Source organism: Bidens hawaiensis, unplaced genomic scaffold (assembly GCF_021521415.1).
Source record: "Bidens hawaiensis isolate Kalapana, Puna unplaced genomic scaffold, B.hawaiensis_p1.1 tig00053238_1, whole genome shotgun sequence".
Taxonomy (NCBI): domain Eukaryota; kingdom Viridiplantae; phylum Streptophyta; class Magnoliopsida; order Asterales; family Asteraceae; genus Bidens; species Bidens hawaiensis.
Genome location: NW_027499591.1, coordinates 1 through 21,874, shown reverse-complemented (window position 1 = coordinate 21,874; position 21,874 = coordinate 1). Strand labels below are relative to the sequence as shown.

Genomic DNA, 21,874 nt, shown 5'->3' with positions numbered 1-21,874 from the left:
TAAATAAATAAATAGAATAAAAATGATGTGGCTTTGTAAGTGTTGAATTGCATTGACATAATAACATGGCAAATATAGAATGTGGATTTCTTATATTGTTTTAATTGTTATTGTTAGCTTTATTAATTATTAAGAGTAAAGTAGTTTTGAGTTTAAATGCTATGACACCAACAATGGGAGTAGCTTGTATGATTTGTTATGTATGTTTGCTGCTCATCCGGTCGATGGTGTTCATGTGCTAGATTCAGAGTTCTGTTTGTGTTTTGACATTCTTCAAACAAAATTCGGAGTTAACAAAATGTTTATATTTTATACACATGCATGATCAAAACCAGATAAAAATGGCATTCGCGCGTAAAAGCTGTAAATCAAAACTAGGAATTTAGTGAACCAAAGTTTCCACACTTTTGTCATAGATATCTAGCTGCTTATGTGATATTGATTCGAAATACACATATATTGCAGGCTCATTTAAGAGCAAAAGAACACCTCTTAAAAGCAATTGGTACGAATAAACTCGCCGAAAATTGATGATTTTGTGTGGACATCACAAACGAAATGAGTGATAATGGAATGTGACCTTGGAAGGAATTTGTGAATGGTTTTACTAGGTGGGTTGTAATGAAGATGAAAACTAGTGAATAAAAGATTCTATATATGACTTGTTTATCATTTTATTATGTAATAGAATAATCAATTAATCTACGAACTTTTGTGTTTTTATATTTCTAATTTGTCAGTAATAAAATTATATAAAAATAAAATAGTGATAAATCCCATTAATCAAAAAAATAACCATAACTGAATAAACCTAACGATCATGGTTAAGTGAATATGATTAACCGACCTTTCGGTTATGTTTACAGTTAATGTGTCTTCGCTAATTGACATTACCCAAAACCGAACCAAACCTTGTATGTTTGCGTTTTTTCCAAATTGTATTTCCTTGTTCAAACATTTAAATTTATGATACAAGTTTCTATAGCATAACTTGTAACACCATAACCATTTTGGAATCAACATACGTGAGCTTCGAAAATTGAGGCCGGGTTTTCATAACCCAACAAATATTAAATATTAACAAATGAAGAAAAAACATAAAAACTGCATTGGACCATTAACCGAAACCGACCTATGATTAACCAATCATTCAGCTATTGTTATGGTTAAGCCTTTATAACCGAACCGACCCAACTATCACATCCCTCGTCAAAAATGTAATTAATTAATTAATTAATTAATTAAATTATAGTTTCATAGTTTTTACCATATGAACCCCCAAAAAATAACAAAATGACAATTTGGTTCAGGAACTTTTATAAGCTTTGTGGTTGGTAACAGGTTCGTAGAAAGAAAGAAAGAGACGAATCAGCAGTAGCGATAATATTAATGGGAGACACAATTCCATTCAAAAACCTTCAGAGTAGAGAGTATCAAGGCCACAAGAAGAAGGTGCCTTCATATCCATCACTCTCTCTCTCCTTATTACGATTACAAACCCTAGTTTGTGTTGTGCATTAATATTTGAGCTGAATTAAACAGGTGCATTCTGTAGCGTGGAACTGCACTGGTACAAAGCTTGCTTCGGGTTCTGTTGATCAAACAGCTCGCGTATGGCATATCGAGCCCCATGGTCATGTAAGTCTACTTGTTGCACTTGCACACTAACTGTTTGTTATAATGCCACAACCAATCACTTACCTTATTTATATACCTAACTAGTGTTGGGGATTTCAAAATAGCAACCTGGATTATTTAGAGAGTCAAAAGTTATTTTAGTTGTTCTCCAAACACTTTAATCAGATAAAACTCTAAATTGAGACAAGAATTTCGTATGGAGTTTGTGAGGAAGATGAACTCCAATCAAAACATGAAAGATATATTATCACCAGGGCAGTTTCTAAGTTAGATAACTGCTTCAAGCAGTTATAAGCAGTTATCTATTCACAATCTAAAATTTGTTAATAAATTAACTCCAAACAATACTTATGATTAACCCCAGCCAGGGGCTTTGCACCTTGGACCCTGCCGCCTTTAGAACTCCATAACTAGGGGCGCTGCCCCTGGACCCCCGTTCGTCAGGGGCTTCGCCCCTAACACCATAGTAGACTAAAGCAAGCGTGCGCTCCGCACATCCCGAACTTGCTCAATGTTTATTATGATTACATTGATCGCCCAGTTAATCCACTTACACTAAAATACTAACAATTAGTATGAGGGTCATGCTAACAACCCAATATCTATACACCAACGTGTCTGTCACATCCTCATATGGGCCGTCAGAGGCTGTCACATCATACAGGTGGGCGGAAAATGGTCATATTTAGAGCATTCACAATAAGGCGTTTTTAGAGCTTGTTTTTTTGGAATATTTACACGTAATTCGTTTTTCTCTATTGTGGGAGTCATTTTTAGGAAACGTTTTTTAAAGAAGTTCTTCATCAAGAACTAGAAAAAATGAGTTGGAGTGGGTCCTTTTGCAGATGGTGGGCCCGGGTGGGGGGTTGGGTAGTGGATAAAAAGAAAAATAATAATTTTGTTAAAGGTAAAAGATGGTGATGATGTGGCAATGTTTTTAGGATTCCTTATTGGGTGAGATTTGAGTGTTTTTGAAGAATTGTGTTTTTATGACGTGGAAGCTGACTAGGTATGTTTTTGGGTGTTTTTGTAACTCCTTATTGTGGATGCTCTAACTTTGTTAGTGGTCAAATTGGTCATTTTTGTTTCAGACAAACACATCATATGGGTCATATGATTTGGCAAACACCATCTCAAATGACCCATATGACTATTTTTTGCATGCCGTATGACCCGTGTGACATGCCAGTTGTGTCTGAATATTTTGTCGGTTGTATGTCCTTAGCCAAGCGTTATATAATCTTGTTTTTTTAAAATGTGCAAGTCACATCATGCGGCGCCTTATGCAGTTAACCGGTATTTGAACAAATTAGACCATAGATTGCAATGTCGAGTTTTTCAAATTTAGTTGAACAAATCTGACCATCGGTTGACAATAAGTTTAAGCATTTGAACACATTAGACTATCGAATGAGCAAATCTGATCAAGTATGATGTGAATTTTTTTTATATTAGTAATTAAACGTGATATTATCTATAAATAACTTTTTAGTACGTTTCTACTAACAAACATCTCGCATATGTGATGCACGCACTTTGCGCATCGGCCTTCTAATACCAAGTGTATAATATGTTTTTAATGGATCATACATAATTGGAATCCATAGAAAATTCAAATTCTACATTATAACTTATTATAATCCATCTGGATGCTGTGTATTGAATAAAGTTTTTGTTTGCAGAGCAAGGCTAAAGATCTTGAGCTAAAGGGTCATACCGATAGTGTGGATCAATTATGTTGGGACCCGAAACATGCTGATTTGGTTGCCACTGCATCAGGAGACAAAACCGTTCGATTATGGGATATTCGCAGTACGTAGACACTTTGTTTCTGAATATCAAATCTTTGATTGAAAGTAACCTTAATATATGAAAACTTAAGTGTTGATAATATTACAGGTGGAAAATGTTCACAGCAAGCAGAACTTAGTGGGGAGAATATTAATATCACCTATAAACCGGATGGGACTCATGTAGCTGTTGGGAACAGGGTACATTTTGCTTTCTATTTATGATTATTATTAATTACTTAAATTTTACATGTGTTTAGTTCCAGTTAATTTTAGTGTTATTATATTTTATAGGATGATGAACTGACAATACTGGATGTTAGAAAATTCAAGCTCATTCATAAGCGCAAATTCAACTATGAGGTATAATTTACATTTAAACAAGTATCACTCTTTATGATTTTATTTATCAATGGCAAATTTGTAATATTTGACTATTTGTGTGTTACCTACCTTTTGAAAAATAAGGAGAATTTCATATATACTTCTACAAACCTAGTGAAATATCATATATGCCCCCCCCCCCCCTCCGAACTTAAAATACTATATGTGTCAAATTTTAATGAATACTTAGTTTATGACCATTTTACCCCTATCAAATATATGATTTTTTTAACCTAGTTTAGTTTATATCAAGATTAAGGGGGTGTTTGGCCTAGCTTTTTTTACAAAATAAGCTCCACTTAGTGTGTGGTTTAGCTTTTTAAGCTTATGCTTATGAGCTTATATAAGCTCATTTGAAGAAGCTTATGTGAAGATGGTGTTTTAGCTTATTTAAAGAAGTTTATTTGTATAAGGTTGTAAGTTACTTATTTGCCCTCAATTGGTGATGAATTAGTAATTATTGAAGCAACACAAATTAAAAAATTGTGGATTTAACAACTTATTAGGACACATAATTAACTTGTTGAATATAAGCTAATCCAAACACTTAAAAAGAGCTTATCAAATAATAGAAAATAAGCTATAAGCTACTTTATAATATAAGCATAAGCAAAAAAATAAAAGCTAGGCCAAACACCCCCTAAGTTTATTATTCTTCTGCCGGCATTGGTTGTAAAAGAAATTTGAAAAAGAAGTAAGAAGGTTAAAATAATTTGCTTTAATAACATGAGTAAATTTTGTGTTTTAAGAAAAAGTATTGTTGGCAGGTAAATATAAAATTAATCATTTCTTGAATCGTTACTAATGAAATGGGTAAATATGATATTTTAACTAGTTTTTATGGGCATATATGATATTTGAAGTTTGGGTTGGGTATATATATGATATTTTACAAATTTGTAGGGGTATATAGATTAAAGTAACTTGTTATAGAAATGAGTAAATCTCATAATTTGAGAAAAAATATTGTTGATGGATAAATATAAAATTTTTAGTTTAAAATGGGTAAGTTAGTGTATATGAATTTTTAAAATTTTAGCAGATTAAGGATAAAATGGTCATTTCTATAATTGCTATTAACGAAAATGGTAATGTGATATTTAGCTAGTTTTTAAGAGCATATATGATATTTTAAGTTTGGGTTGAGTATGTCTCGTATTTCACAAGTTTGTAGGGGTATGTTGTATTGTGTTTGCTTCACTGGTTTGTTTGTCAGGTAAATGAGATTGCATGGAACATGACTGGTGATATGTTCTTCTTGACTACCGGAAACGGTGAGGATCCTTGAATATTAATAATCATACTTCCCAGCTTTATTTTAAAAAATAATAATAATCAGCATATATAATACGCTTGTTTCTTGATATATTATGTAGGTACCGTTGAAGTACTTGCATACCCGTCTCTTAAAGCAGTTGACACCTTGACGGCTCATACTGCTGGTTGTTATTGCATTGCAATCGACCCGTTAGGAAGGTGTGTTTAATTTATTAAACACATTATATATATATATATATATATATATATATATATTATTAAAAACGTTAAAGAAGTTTTTGTGTTGTGCCAGATATTTTGCTGTTGGAAGTGCTGATTCATTAGTCAGCCTTTGGGATATTTCAGAAATGCTGTGTGTGCGTACGTTCACTAAACTAGAGTAAGTCGTTTCATACGATAACTCGATAAGAGTGCAATAATCTGGATATAATGTTAGATTTTGATACATAATGAAATTATTGTTATTATTTTTTTTCAGATGGCCAGTTAGGACCATAAGCTTTAATCACACGGGCGAATATATTGCTTCCGCTAGTGAAGACTTGTTCATTGACATAGTATGCTTTTCTCGCATTTAAATTTCATTGAACGATTATTATAATAATGATAACAACAATAATATAATTATGTAAAACCTTGATGCCTTTTGATTTAACAGTCAAATGTACAAACGGGGCGTTCAGTTCATCAAATCCCGTGTCGGGCGGCTATGAACAGTGTGGAATGGAATCCAAAGTTTAATTTGCTTGCATATGCTGGTGATGACAAAAATAAGTATCAGACTGATGAAGGTAATTAACTAATTAATATAACTTTTGAGAATCATATTTGGCACCCTAATAATTTTTAAAATAATGCCCATTTTTTTATTTCTATTGACAAAATGTGACTTTTGTTTTGCAGGTGTTTTCAGGATATTTGGCTTTGACAGTGCATAATTTCAGTATTACAACATGACTTCTCTAGGTGTACTTTAATTTATCTGTTATTAATGTTGTAATAGACTTTTTTTTTTCTGTGAGAACCTGTTACCAGAAAACTCATTGGGTTATAGATGGCTTTTCTCATCATCTTCCTTTTCTTCTCAAACTTGTAAGCTAATGTTTTTGTTTGTTTGTTTTTTTTTTTAGTTTTTATAACTTGTAATGCTTGTTGAATAATGGAAATAAATGCATGATCATTTATGTTTTGGCATTTGACCATGGATCTGTGACAGAAACAGTTGAAGTTTCATCTATGTTTGAGTTCGTCTGCTTGCTGTAACTAAACATGAGACTATTGAATTTGTCACATTTATATATTCACTTTTGAATATCTTTTACAAATTACCAACGGATCTTCCCCTGATTATTTGAGCGTCGCATCTACTTGTTTCCGTGGTAGTTGTGGTATGACGTAGAACTTATCAAGCTTTTTATTTATTTATTTATTTAAGATAGCGTCCTTGTGTTTGTGAAATGGGTTAGTTGTTTAAGATGGTGACTTCTGCATCTTGAAGTTGTAATAGATCATACCAGTATGGCAACTTTTTTGTCTTAGTTGAAGTCAATATCTAAGATAATGACGTCAGCAGTTAATAGACAACTCAAATCTACTCGTCTAAACATAGCGGATTACAAATTTCAAATAGCTAAAATTGTCATCTTAAATAGCGACTGACACATTTCCATGACACAAAAAACCTAAATGGAGAACAATGCACGCATTGCCAAAGTCAACGAGCCAATATGGTTCATAAAACCTGAACCTGGTCAACAGATTCCCAAGAGTCAAATCTCCATATGCAGAATAAACAAAACCACAACAGCATAGATAGAAGTATCATTTAATCACAAAAACAAACCTGGGTCAAAGTTAATACAACTTATAAGTAATTACACTCGGATGCATGCTCTTCTATCGTCAATATTATGCATCAAGTATCCTTTGTAAACTATGAATGCATACAATATTCGATGATTCCACTCAAGCCTGATCTGTTTTAGAAATGAGTTAAACATTCAGTCCTAACAAAATCTCTCAAGGATTTGGCTTTACATGTTTTGTCCCCAGGTTTTAAATTTGGATTAATAATAACAAAGATAACAGTATAATTACTTTTAAGTATTAAATAAAAGCATCCCTCATAGTTGTCGTATGGCATTTGCTCAAGCGTTAACTGCGGCTCTGGGTAAGGTGGTTGCTATGCCAGACTCTGTTGAGGCATGGGTGAAACTTTTCTTGTTACCGCGGTGCACGCTGCGTGTTTTCAGACCTTCTAAACGTCAGGAGCGCAGGTCCGGGTAATAGAAAGTCTTTGCAATATCAGAGTATTCAACAAGCACTAGCAAGTTGGGGTGCTAAGGATGGTTTTGATGCGCTTATTTTATCCCTTTTTGCCACACCTATAGGGGTGAACTCGAGTCATGGGGAGCCTCTCGCTAAGCACGATGATGTTGCGGTATGCGCCAATGTGAAACAATGTTTACGAAAAGTGGCGGACGGGCATTTTACTGCCGCCATTAAAGTATTATGCTCTTCAGGGGTTGCACCTTTCGGCAGTGACACTTTGAAAGCGTTAGTGGCTAAGCATCCCAATTTGCCCCCGCCGGTTATGCCTGCTTCATTGCTTTCTGAGCCTCCTCTTGTTGTTGATGAAGATTATGTGCTTGGATGCATTAAATCCTTCCCTAAAGGGACGTCATGCGGACGAGATGGATTGAGGGCACAACATATTTTGGATGCATTTTGTGGAGAGGGGTCGCCGATCGCTGTTGGGTTACTAAAGGCTACTACTGCGATGGTTAATTTATGTTTGGGGGGGAGATGCCCAAGGGTTTTGGCAGAGTTCATTGCGTCGGCTCCTCTCACACCGTTGCTCAAACCGGACAATGGGATTAGACCCATTGCCGTAGGTGCCATTTGGAGAAGATTGATCTCTAAGGTGGCTATGAGAGGTGTTGGGAAGGACATTACTAAATACCTGTGCGACTTTCAGTTTGGGGTGGGAGTCCCTACTGGTGCAGAGGCCGTTCTTCATAGCACGAACAGGTTTTTAAGTAAGTTCCATTTTGATGGGTCATTGGCTATGCTTACTATTGATTTTTGTAATGCCTTCAACTTGATGGATAGGACTGTCCTTCTGAATGAGGTTTGGGCCCGATGTCCATCTATTTCCTTATGGGTGAACTTTTTATATGGGCAACCGGCCAGGCTATATGTGGGGGATGACCACATTTGGTCCAACACTGGGGTTCAGCAGGGAGACCCTTTGGGACCTCTTCTTTTCGCCTTAGTTCTGCACCCACTTATTCATCTAGTCCAGAGTTCCTGTAAGCTTCTCTTTCATGCTTGGTACCTAGATGATGGTACAATTATTGGGGACTCTAAAGAGGTTGCCAAAGCTTTAAATATTATCAGGTCGGAGGGTCCCCGCCTGGGCCTTGAACTTAATATTAAGAAAACCGAAGTATTTTGGCCGTCGTGCAATGGGGTTAAGGTGCAGGAGGGGGTGTTTCCCTGTGAGATTGGAAGACCGGTGTTAGGTGTGAAACTCCTTGGGGGAGCCGTTAGCCGGGATGTCAGGTTCATCAGTTAACTTGCTATGAAAAGGGCTTCGCGAGCTGTGGAGTTGATGAGCTATCTCCCGCATTTGCGGGACCCTCAATGCGAGCTCCTTTTGCTCCGCTCATGTATGGGAGTTGGAAAGTTGTTGTTTGGTCTCAGAACATGCCAACCTGTGTATGTAGGGGAAGCAGTTTCTGTGTTTGACAATGGCCTTCGGGGGGCGATTGAGGACATCGTGGTTTGTGGTGGTCCCTTCTTTGGAGATTTTCAATGGAGGTTGGCATCACTTCCGACTCGTTTTGGAGGTTTGGGTTTATGTTCAGCTTCAGACGTTTCTACTTATGCGTTTGTGGCCTCGAGGGCGCAATCTTGGGAATTACAAGACCACATTCTTCGAGGTTGTGGTATTGATGGGTTTGACTCCGATTATGGGAGTGCGATAGATCGGTTGCACATTTCACTTCCCGATTTTGACATTAGCGATTTCTCTAATAAAGACACCCCCCCTAAAGCCCAACATGCTTTGGCGAGTGCCCTTTATAATGGAATCATCAAGAGTTTGGAAATGAAGTTTGATTCATCCCCTCGTCAGAAAGCGGTGTTTGAGTGTCTTCGGGCTCCTCGGGCTCAAGATTTCTTAAGTGTTCTCCCTATTGAAGGATTGGGCCAACATATGTCGGCTTTGGAGTACCGGGCCATCCTGAAGTATCGGTTAATGATCCCTTTGTTTCCGGTAGATGAGCCGTGCCCGGTTTGCCGTAAGGTTTGTTTGGATTCTTTTGGCGAGCATGCGGTTCACTGCAAAGAGTTGCCTGGGTTTAAGTACAGGCATGATTTGGTGAGGGATGTTCTATGCGATGTTCTCAAACGAGCCGGAATTTCGGCTAAAAGGGAAGCCCCGTAAACTTTCTTACGGATCCTCAAGAAGGAAGATCAACATTACGACCGGCCGATATACTTGTTTTTGGGTGGGTATGGGGAAAACACGCTTGTGTCGACCTCACAGGAGTGTCCCCTCTTGTTGGGATTAGGGACACTGGATTTGTAGCAGGCCAGGCAGCATTGAAGGCGGCATCGGGCAAGGTTGCTAAACACAAGAGAGCTTATTTGAAGAATCAACACGTGTTTATCCCCTTCGCCTTTGACACTTTTGGTTTCTTAGCTCTGGATGTCGTGGACCTTTTGAATAGAGTTCAGAAAGTTGTGTATAGTAACGTATCAGCCCATAAGAATCAAAACTTTGTTTTTAGTCGGATTGGGTTTGCTATCCAAAAGGGGGTTGCGACGCAGCTTGTCACCTGTCACTTCATTGTAAATCGTTTGGATGTTTATATGAAATATGAAATATAAAAGGAGCCAATAAGAAAATTGGGTTATAAAAAAAGTATTAATTAGATATAATCAAAAGAGAGAAAATAGACATGATAGGATTTAGCCATTCATATCAAACCACCATCCATAATCAATACCACGTGTACAACGGCCTCGATTTACTCTAAAACGTTAAAAAAAACCTTGACAATAAGGCCAGTACCCCAATACAAGAGATGGCATATGTTTCAAGAAAATCTTGGGACAGAAAAACATCATCTATTTGAAGAAACATTGGTTTGACTGTTTATGCAGCAGCCATGTTGGTATCTGTGATTCCAACAGCCTTGAAGGCAACACGCAGTTTTCTCAAGCAGGATTGCGTTTTGTCACCTTTGCCAGCCGTTCCAGTGACATGAACAACACCGGATGGAGATTTATCCATCAACTCATACAACGTTAATCCTAGGTTTGACCTCGTCATTTCCTCCAGTAACGGAGGTGCAGCCATGTAAAGATTCTATCCCCCTACTCTCACACTTGCTCCTGACATCAGTAGTTTAGGATGCTCTTCGAGTTGATTAATAAACTGGTAATGCAAAATCAATAATATTAATCTAGTATATCCAAACATCATATTTGAGTTTTGACATAACATGTTCAAGTGAAGAAATAAAGTGACCTCTTTTAAGGTGAGTGAAGTGTCGAGTTCCATAAAGATGCCAGGACCACAAACAAGACAGTCTTTATCCCTTACAAACTCTGTGACTTTAGTATGGAGACCTTCAACACCATTATACCTACAATAATATCACATCACAAACTAGTAAATATAAATCAACCAACCATCAAACCATAACAAGTAAGAAGGGGGGCGTACGTCAAATAATTTGATAATGTTTTACTGCATCCAGATGCAATCTTCAAAGCTTCCAGAGCGCATGCAGCTGATATTATCGCATTTGTAGAAGCTATAGCTGGTACAATATTCTTCACCACACCCTGTAACAAAAACAATTAATCAAGGACGGCCAATCTGACATGAAACCACCATCAAAAAGGCTCATCTACGATACATTAACTCAATTAGTATCATGCCTTTCAGATAACTCGCCGTCCTAACCAATACTTTTAAAATCTAAAACACCACAAAAAGAACATCTAACTCACAGCAACTAATCAAATCTGTATAAACCTCCATGATCAGAGCATAAAGAGAGATCAGCACAATTTGACACATAAGAATTCAGCCAACAGCACATAAACAGCACTGATTATTAATTAGCAAATCTGCCCTATTACTATCTACTCTTTGACTTCAACACGGTAGCAATACAACTGCAGCCCTGATTATCTATCTATACCCAATCATGTTTTGCCATATACTTTGACCCACTATATTCAGCCCTCATATATTGCTATTCTCGTTGGCAGATAAAACCAATTCAACCACTTGCTAAATTTAACAAATAATGTAAAACGAAGACACATAAACATTACTTCAGCTCATAAAGACCCAAAGAAAAATCCTTATGGCCCAACTTAACCCAAAATGTTTTGATAGGAACACATTATAACCCAAAACTGATAACCGGACCATGTCTAGTATTTATTAAACATAATATAAGTGTATAATTGAAGACGGGAAAGAGAGCTGGACCATCACTAATATCTGCTCTAGTGAATTGTAATACCATACCATGTTTCTCATTAGAACACCTCAACAACTGAAAGTAATAATGAGAACAATCTTTCGCCTAATCTCTCTCTAAAGTGTGCACGCATCATTCAGTGATATCTGTAAACCATATCATTGGTATCAGAGCAGCCGAGCAGGTCGTTCATCAAATTTTCATCATACCAGTCATTTAAAGAATGACAAGACAGCATATAACTCCAATGAATTTCAATGGCCTAAAAACTCTTGTACAAGATAGCTGACATAAAACTAAGAGCAACCATCAACAGGCGTGTTTTAAAATTGATAGGAACACAAAAGCAAATACTGAAATGCACAATCTTGCTTCAAGTACTTTGGACAGTTTTCAAATGAAAATTTCCATGTGCTTTAAGAGTAACCAGCAAACACACCTGTGTCAAAGAATACGTGGCTCCTGGAATGCCAAAAAGCTCTGCTCTCTTTACAGCCTGTCAACAAGCATTCGTTAAAGAGGTTCATAAGTTAAAAGAAAGACAAGAAAAGAAAACACTACTCGTTACCTCTAAATAGACCCACTGCATATGTTCAGGATTATCAGGATCAAAGGATTTTCCACTATGCACCTGCCAAACAGTATCAATGTTTATAGAACAAACAAACAAAGCACAATAAAGCTCGATGATAAGAAAATTTACCTCGTCCCATTTAATTAAATGTGCATACTCAATGCAATGGGCTGCAGTTCTCGGAGTTTCTGCTAGAGTGCATAAAGGAAACTTGACTTGCGGAGGAAAAAGCCATATGGTGCAATCAAAGCAGGGAGTCGTCCCGGGTAAAATAACACGTGTGTGACCCTTGAAACCTTCAGTACCACCGTCTACCATAGGCTTCACAGTTTCTTCCACAGGCTCATCGTTAGAATCATACTCTGCGTAACACATGATCATTTGGCTTTGTATCTAATATCTATCTTAAACTACTAAAACATAAACTTCTAAATTACCTAGAAAGCCACACGCAACGGCATTGATGTAACTTCTAGCCTCAATGGAATCAAGACCAAGCACAATAATACTGAAATCACTGTAGAAATCAAGCTCCTTGTCCTCAATTCGGCAAAAATGCGGGACGATATTTACACCGCTAACTCTTTCCATGACGCGTTTCGCAGCGACTTGTGCTTTGGGTTGGCCAACATCCTCAGGCCTGAACAGGAACTGTCTATTGAGGTTGGAAAGTTCAATAGTGTCCATGTCAATAACCTCAAGGTTGCGGAAACCGGAGAGTGCGAGGTCTTTGAGAAGCTCACAGCCTAATCCGCCAGCACCGACAACCAGTATACGCGCATACTCTCCAAGATCATCCCTCAACTTAGTATTCACAAACAATAATAATTAGTATTATTCATTCATTCTTTCCTACACTAAGTTTGTTTAAATAAAATAATAATAGTTATAAAAATAATAATAATTACTTGTGTGCCTGGTTCGAAGGTGGGGCCGACGAGATGACCTGGCCTGAGGAGAAGCTTATCAAGGTCTCTGGTTCGACTGCTACTGCTAGCTGCTGCCATTGGCTTGGGTTTTTACGCTTAATGAGATCAAAACGACGATTCAACAACTAAGTATTAAGTAATTTAGGGGATATCCGAAACTGAAACTAAAACAAAATGTAAATAAATACATACCTGGAGTCGTCGGACCACCACCCTCAAATCAAATTGCTTCTTCACCTTCAAAGGAACTAGGGCAAGATATAACAAGTCTTAATTTTATTTATTTCTTTATTCTTTCTCTTTTATTTATTTATTTATTTATTAGTCGGTGTTTTTCTTTCCATTTATATCAATAGCAACTCAATTTATATAAAAAAAATATATATATCTCACAGAATAGTAACCGACTTTCAAAAGTGTTTCAATTAGGTCACTCATGCATATTTTTCTCAATTCGGGTCACTAAATCTTCAAATCGAGTCTCACTGGTTTTTTTGTTTGTTAAGAAAAGAAATAGAGGATAAGATGTGGGGGTCGGAATTTGCAATATTTGTTTTTATATTTATAAAAATTTAAAAACGTTAATTATATTAAAATTCAAAAATAAAAATAAAATTCACGTCGCCACTCAACGTCAACATAAAAAAAAAGATAAGATGATTTCCTATGTGAAACAAAAAATAAAAACGTTAAAAAAATATGTTAAAACATTTAATTTAATAAAATATGAAAGTTGAGTGACCTAATTGAAACACTTTTTAAAGTTGAGTTACTATTTTATGAAATTGTCCAAAAAAAATTTAAACTTTTCCCTCACGAAACAAGTTTTTTTTTTCACTTGCTTTATCCTTTTTAAGCTTTAATTTATTATTTTTCATATTAAATAAGTTAAGTAAGGCTTCCGTGTCTATCGATTTATTTCAGTCATTCAACACCGTGGTTAGTAATTTATAACCACTTTAATTCGACTAACTAACTCGATTCCATATGCTAACGACATGTGTAGTAAATATTCTTCAATTAAACCATTCATAACAAACTATGATAGTGACTAGTCCGAAAGGAGACCACAAAGAGTCTGACATAGCACGCTAGGTATAACTACACTTGCGTGACAACTGAAATGAGGTATTCATAATATATTCATTAAATCCTTTACATTCTTCTTACTCTCTCAAACCCAGTAGCTTATTCTCACATCATATAAGAGACCCTCTAACTCCGACGAGCCAAATCGGTGCTATATTTTGCAAGTTACAACTATCATTGATTAGATTGCCTTGAAAATAAAGCCAACAAAATTTAGTATCCTCATCAGAGCTGATTCTTGAAGCTTCATTTGATGCCATCTTTGCTCGACCTTTTCTAGTTCTCCTTTCACTTTTGTCTTCTGCAAATCCAAATGCCGAATTTGTTTTCCAATGACAATGATGATATCTCCATCATGATGTCACAAGTTTTGCGAATAAACATTTAACAGGTTGGCCCGAAACCCAACACAACACGATATACTGTGTGAAATTTATCAAACTTTTACTTTACGCATTTCATAAAACCGATTATAAATTATAATAACCATTTTGAATAACTCATATTCATTCAAATGCATCCTGTGACATAAAAAGTTAAAAAAACAAAAATTACATAAACTAGAATAATTTACATTTTAGAATTGACATACAAAGAAAGCATATGCCCTACTGCACCCTAGAAAATTATTACACAAAACTATTGACACAAGAGAAACAATGATTTACTAGGCAAATCTTTTGGCAATGAGTCCTTCAATAGAACCAGCCAAAGTAAAAATGATTACAAACAGGCAAAAAATGGTATATATACGAAGTACAATCCATTTTCCGGACCAAGGTACAACTTTCTTCTGCACAAAGTACATCTCCACAGGGAAGTATATGGTCAGGGGCCAAAATATCACTGATCCAGCAAACGCCACAACTTCATTGAAGTAAGGGAATAACATCCCAACTGCCATTGTCAAAACCACATATGCTGTTCTAAAACATAACCGAAGCGGATTTAGTCTAAACTCGGGCAGTAACGACACCTTCATGCTTCGAGAGTCTTTTGCGAACGTGCTTTCTGGGAATTTTTCTGCATACCATCTTTCCACTATTGCAAACAGCGTCTGACTGTATATCTGGCAACACAAAACGTAATTCATAAAGATTACTATAATTTACAACTTACAACTTTAATATGTTGTTATTTGAAGCAATCAAAGCTACTTTTGAGGTTTTATACACATGTTCTTAGCTTAACACGTACAGGCAACCCTTCAAGACGCCGTAATATTAAATCCTCCCTCACCGGCCGACGCTTTCATCCATTCAATCGGTCAGTTACACAGATAAATCTCAGGCGAACTTTAATTGCTCCTTCAATTGTGTCTTAACATCCTTTTATTTGATCGTTTCACTCATCTGTTGGCAATTTGAACGTGGCTCTCTCTCTCGCTCTTGCTCACTGGATTTTTAAGTAATATAGATAGCCATTGATTGAAGCACATGTTGATGTTAAGACCACCGATAACTGCACCTTGAGAATGTTTTGCATCGGTTTCACCAAGAAGCGTGCTAATCAGGTGAAGAGGATCTGCTATGCACAGTCTAGCCAAATCAAACAGGTATGAAGTTTTTGTTAGGTTTATATTTAATATTTAACAACAATGATGAAATGATGAAAGTTTTTTGTGTCTAATTTGGTTATTATGATTGATATTTGGTTACATTATTTGGGTTGTTTGAATTTTCATATTAATTGTGTTTGTATATGTTTTGAACGTTTAGTTTCATGGAGATTACTATGAGGATGCTGGTGTGAAGATTGAAAGGCCTGCTGATGAGGTGCCTGCTGAACCAACTAAAGTTATTGGTGCTTAAATTAGGGTTCATAATTTCCATCTTTTTTACTTTTATCAATTTCATTAACTTCAAAGAATATTGGGGAAGACACGGATAGACCTTGTAGAGTTGCTTCATATTGTATGAAGGTATGATACTATGTTCTGTTTGCCTAGATTTTCATACATACGGGTCAATTCTCGGGGTTGTAGTTTATTGTTAAAGGGTCAAAAAAACAAATATTTTGGTAAATTTTATATTGTGTTTCTTTATTCAATTTCGATTCGTAACTGTTGCTGGCCGTTTATTTATACCAAAACTTGAATATCATGCTGGCGAAATCGAATTAGATTAGATACAAGCTTTCTTATTTTGGTTCTTGGATCAAACCGTTTTATTTGTGGACTGGTGTGTGTGCTTTTAACATTTTGTTTCCCTGTCAATTTTGTGATTCTATGAAAGGTCCTAATACCAGTATTCAATCCTATTTTGGCAATTAATTACCTTTAGTGTGGGGTTATTGTGATTCTATGAAAGGTCCTAAATTTCCTCGAGATGAGATAATTGGCTAGGTATATTTTGGGGTTCATCTCGACTTTAAACTTGTCTCACATGGCCTGCTTGTTTGTTTACACTGCTTTCCGTTTGTTGTTTTGGCTATCATGATATTGTTTCTTCTGTTTCACTTGAGGATGCCATATTTTATACATTGAAGATGTTGACCTTGTTTTGACCAGGTGAAGCTGTTTTTCTGGACGGGCTTGCCTGCTTCTTGGGATGTGGTTCGAGTGCGGGATCTACTCAAGAAATACGGGAAAGTGGAAAAAATTGAACTTGCACATAATTTTCCTGCAACCCGAAGAAAAGATTATGGATTTATCACCTATGGAACGCATGATGCAGCTCTAACATGTGCTAAAAGCATTAACAATGAGGAGTTGGGACACTGGGAAACAAGGTTAGTTTTTTTAGCACATCCACTCGTGTTCTTACGTTAACTTAACTGAACAAACGACCGCTTAAACGAACATGATTTGTTGTTTATGTTTCTTTTGGTAAGAAATCGAACGGTACGTGTTCGTTTGTTAACATTCAACGGTTTATGAACATGAATGAACACTTACCAAAAGTAAACGTATTCCCAAGTTAAAGTATAAAATACCATGATCATTACATCCAATAGTCCAAATAAAGGTTTTTCAAACACTAAATTCAAATTGATTCTAAATTAATGTTAGTAATAAATATATTTGAACCAACATTTTAATAAATGCAAAACGAACGGACATAAGCGAACGCAAAATGAACGAACAAGACGTATTCATGTTTGTATGTTTAACTAAATGAACAAAAGGTTGTGTTCATGTTCGTTTGTTTATTAGATGAACAAACATAAACGAACTTCCCGCCGAATGGTTCACTGAACACTCAGTTTGTTTACAGGCTTACCTGTTCATACTTGTTCTTTTCTCAGCCATATGTATTGTGTTATATATATTAATATTAAAGTAAAGTCCGGGCCAGATTGTCATAAGTTTTTTATTGCGATGCCCACAACAATCAGGTTTGACTTTCTAAAGTCAACATTATTTGAATAACAAGCTGGTTTGGCTTGGCTCAGTTTGGGCTCAAACAAAATAATTTGCGAACTATCTGTTTAACTTTTAGAAACCGTTCGGTTTGGTTCCGGTTTTTTGTTTCTTTTTAGTTTTGTTTAGTTTTTGGTTCAGTTTTTATTAGTTTAATGATTTTTGGTTACAGTTTGTTTTAGTTTTTCCAGTTTTTTGTTTCGGTAATTCGGTTTCATTTTTTATTGCATTTCAGTTATATTTTGTTTTTTTTTTCAGTTTTGGTTCGGTTCGGTTCGTACAGATAGAGAGATGAATCATGGATTGTCATAAGTTTTTTTATTGCGATGGCCATAACAATCAGGTTTGACTTTCTAAAGTCAACATTATTTGCATTACAAGCTGGTTTGGCTTGGCTCAGTTTGGGCTCAAACAAAATAATTTGCCAAATATCTGTTTAACTTTTAGAAACCCTTCGGTTTGGTTCCGGTTTTTAGTTTCTTTTTGGTTTTGTTTAGTTTTTTGGTTCGTTTTTTTTTAATTTAATGATTCTTGGTTACAGTTTGGTTTTAGTTTTCCAGTTTTTTGTTTGGTAATTCAGTTTCATTTTTTTTATTGCATTTCAGTTATTTTTTTTTTTCAGTTTTGGTTCGGTTCGGTTCGTACAGATAGAGAGATGAATCATGGATTGCCATAAGTTTTTTATTGCGATGGCCATAACAATCAGGTTTGACTTTCTAAAGTCAACATTATTTGCATAAGAAGCTGGTTTGGCTTGGCTCAGTTTGGGTTACTAATAAATATATTTGAACCAACATTTTAATAAATGCATATTTGAGCCAACTATTTAGATCAATTACTATGATAAGGATGACATATAATTCATGTTATATCTTGTAGAGCCTTTTTTTGTATGAATGTTTGTTATTTATAACATATTTCCACGACAAACTGAAACCAAACCTTTTATTATTCATGTTTGTATATACCACATATCCAATTATAAACCCATTTTTAGATATACCAAGAAGTGAAGTATTTATTGATTAAGATGCTAACTCTCTTTAAGAATTATTCGTCGAATCGTATAACAAGTAGCACCAAAATGTTATATATAGTTCTTTAAAAAGGTTGGTTAGTGTTTCGCATAGAGGTGTACACATTAGTTAATGAGCTGAAACCAGTTCAGCTTATACACGCAGCATTTTAGTTAGCAACGGGTGAAGACCAACTTGGCCCAAGCCAGTTCGGGTTATAAACCAGTTTAGGAGGAAACATGATTGAATAGGAACCATGATCTTTTGTTTTGTTCAAGCTGTAGAACATGGAAATGCGTCTACTCGTGGTAGCTTATTAGGAAGCGAGTGTTTTGATGTTGATATTTTAGCTGCATTTGATATGGCGATTCATGATGGTGTAGATGTGTTGTCCGTGTCTCTTGGTGGTGATGCGGTCCCATTTTTTAATAATAGTGTTGCCATTGGCTCGTTTCACGCGGTTAAACATGGGATTGATGTGGTTTGCTCTGTTGGAAACTCGGGGCCCGGTGATGCTACAGTTTCCAATGTTGCCACTTGGCAGATCATGAATGGAGCGAGCACGAAGGACCGACAATTTACTAGCTATGTGGTTTTGGCCAATAATATAAGGTTAAAGGTCAGTGCTACAACTAAAAACTTTTAAAACTTATAACTTATTATTTGTAACAAACAAACTTTACTTTCAGGGTGAAAGTCTTTCTACTACAGCATTGCCGAAAAACAAATTATTTCTGGTTATAAGCTCTGTTGAAGCCAAAGCAGCCAATGTAGATGCTAAAGACGCGTAAGGATTTCAAGTTAGCGAGTCATGGTTAGGGTTTGAGTTTATGTCTTTATAACACGACACGTGATTCGGGGGTTTGGGTCAGTTTCAGTAAAAATTCGCTAACAGGTTTAGCTAAATGAGTCGTTTTTGGATCAGCCTGGTGGGTTCTCGGGCTGACCTGTTTAACATGTTAATTTTTATGTCTGGCACGATATACAGGTTTGGGTCCTCTTCAGGTTCGTTTTAAATTTTTTGGTTTATGTCAAGATGGATCCCCAAGCCCGCAAACACAACCCTTTTAACACTCTTATATGTTTATTTGGCTGTAAATTTTTTATCCCAGAGTATTAGTGTGTAATAAAATAACATTTCAGGTTATACGGGCGATGTTTGTGTCAACCACAAAAACTCGTGCCGTGTTCAAGTTCATGTCACTCCGCCTACCTGTGAGCATGACCTATTTAACACCCCTAGACTCATGTAGTCATGTTATGCTCATCAGCTAAAGGTTAGTTTTATAATTTGTAATGCAGGCAGCTTCGTAAAGCGGGATCACTGGACCTGCAAAGGCGAAAGGCAAAATATTGGTATGGCTTTGGGGCGATATTGCCAGAGTGGACAAAGGTCAACAAGCTGCATTAGCCAGTGCAGTTGGAATGGTTCTCGCCAACGATGATGCTTCGGGGAATGAGATAATTGCAGATCCTCATGTCATTCCTGCAACACGCATCACTTACACTGATGGTCTTGCTGTTGATCATTATCTCAATTTGACCACGTAACCTTTCCATCACACATTGTTCATGTATTATTTTTGTTATGTTACAAAAATACAAATACATTTTATGAGTTTAACATGAATCCAATGGCTTACATCACACAACCTTCAACTCAGTTGGACATAAAACCAGCTCCATTCATGGCTGCTTTCTCATCCAAGGGACCTACCATCATCACCCCCGAGATTCTTAAGGTGTGTATGAGTCAGTTCGGGTCGGTTTATGGCTCAAATTGAACCAAAAACCGAAAATAGTTTTTTTTTTTTAAATTATTGAAAGCCGTTTGGTTTTGGTGAAATCCGTCCAACTAATTTGAAAATCGTTTGCTATGTGTATCCTGTAAACTTAGTGATTAAAACTAACTTTTTAAATACAAAATATTATTGGGTCACAGCGGTTGACTTAATTTTTGATCAATAATTGATTTAATTGTTACCAAACATGAGTCAAAACCGAACAAATAAATATCACTAACATTAATCTGTAATGAGCAGATGGTGCAATTACATATAAGAAAATCAGATTATTAGAAAATAAAAACCAAACTCAAAGCTTTCAGTTGGTCATTCAAGTCAACATTCATTAAATTAATAAGAGCAAAAGCTTAGTACACGACCCATTTTGCCTTTTGTTTGTACATGATGTGGAAATTTATGTATCGCATTCTTATTAATAACTTGATTTAGGAATGAGCAAATTCAGTATTGGTACCGATTGCTACGTTAACCGAACCTGGTACCGATTTGATACTGTCGGTACCGAATCGGGACCAATGTTTTGAGTTTCGGTAAGGTACCGGTATTTTTTGAATTTTACCTTCAATACCGAACCGAATATTCGGTACCGGTATCAAAAAGTTGCTTTTTTTGGATCGGGATTTTCGATACCAGTACCGATCTCATTCATAACTTGATTAGTTGTAGTTCATTATTCTTTCCGGTTAAAATTCTTTATTTTTTCTAACAAAGTGATACAAGTATTTTTTTTATTCATGCAAACTTAGACTTTGTAAATTATTGTATGTTTTAATTTGTAGCTTTATTGTTTGTATTATTTTAATCATGCAAACTTAGACTTTGTAATTTGTCATCTATTTTGGAATTTGTAGCTTTATCATTCTCTTTATTTTAACCATCCAAAATTGGAATTTATAACTTTATCACCCAATTTATCAATAGTTTGGGTTAAACACCTTGTCAGTGGGCAGACGCTCTCCCATAATATTCCTTTTTTATCGGAACAATATAGTGGGACTTTATAAGTTTATCGTCTATTTTAATAATTTGGTCATACGAGATTGGAATTGGTAGCTTATCATACGCGTTATTTTAACCATCGTATTTGTAATTTGTAACTTAGTAATCAGATTCCGAGCTTTTCACGTTGTTGGTATGAGCCAACCATTACACCTTCGCTCGGGTGAATTTCACAACGCAAAAACATGTCTTTATGATAACATGTTATTATTACTTGTCGTATGCATTTTTTGGTCCAGTTGCTACAGACTAAGTCATATATTGTCAACGTAAGAGCCAATAATGGATGGAATTAGCGTATTACACACACACACTCATACGTGCCATACAATTAAACAACTATCTCTATTTTTAGATGGACAGAATAAAACGTTTAAAACCAACATTGGCTTGCCTAATAGTATACAACCAAATTTAAACTAACATCCGCTTCGACACCAAATCTAACTAACCCGTTTTATAACACCTTATAGTTATGCCTTGTTTATAGTTAACTCTTTAC

The 21,874-nt window shown here is 35.9% G+C and overlaps 2 protein-coding genes and 2 pseudogenes across 3 annotated transcripts; 2 read left to right on the top strand and 2 right to left on the bottom strand.

Moving 5' to 3' along the window:
• The first annotated feature begins 1,377 nt into the window (after window positions 1-1,377).
• LOC143600033 (THO complex subunit 3) lies at window positions 1,378-6,227 on the top strand. Its single transcript, XM_077077837.1, has 11 exons — window positions 1,378-1,452; window positions 1,543-1,638; window positions 3,321-3,450; window positions 3,538-3,629; window positions 3,723-3,791; window positions 5,029-5,086; window positions 5,189-5,288; window positions 5,383-5,469; window positions 5,569-5,647; window positions 5,749-5,881; window positions 5,994-6,227. Exons 1-11 carry the CDS (start codon window positions 1,390-1,392, stop codon window positions 6,026-6,028), a joined length of 942 nt encoding a protein of 313 aa, XP_076933952.1. The 5' UTR covers window positions 1,378-1,389; the 3' UTR covers window positions 6,029-6,227.
• A 3,830-nt stretch (window positions 6,228-10,057) lies between these two features.
• Window positions 10,058-13,360, bottom strand: LOC143600036 (NEDD8-activating enzyme E1 catalytic subunit-like). The gene is made up of 9 exons (XM_077077839.1): window positions 13,295-13,360; window positions 13,082-13,183; window positions 12,611-12,977; window positions 12,303-12,535; window positions 12,168-12,230; window positions 12,039-12,095; window positions 10,828-10,949; window positions 10,630-10,747; window positions 10,058-10,536 (listed from the first exon to the last, which is right to left on the bottom strand). The coding sequence occupies exons 2-9, from the start codon at window positions 13,178-13,180 to the stop codon at window positions 10,468-10,470; spliced, it is 1,128 nt and encodes a 375-aa protein (XP_076933954.1). The 5' UTR covers window positions 13,181-13,183; window positions 13,295-13,360; the 3' UTR covers window positions 10,058-10,467.
• Window positions 13,361-14,697: 1,337 nt separating this feature from the next.
• Window positions 14,698-15,284, bottom strand: LOC143600035 (putative amino acid permease 7 pseudogene; annotated as a pseudogene).
• Window positions 15,285-18,824: 3,540 nt separating this feature from the next.
• Window positions 18,825-20,402, top strand: LOC143600037 (subtilisin-like protease SBT5.3 pseudogene; annotated as a pseudogene). The gene is made up of 3 exons (XR_013147406.1): window positions 18,825-19,187; window positions 19,258-19,355; window positions 19,871-20,402. The product of XR_013147406.1 is annotated as a subtilisin-like protease SBT5.3 pseudogene (transcript).
• The last annotated feature ends 1,472 nt before the right edge of the window (window positions 20,403-21,874 follow it).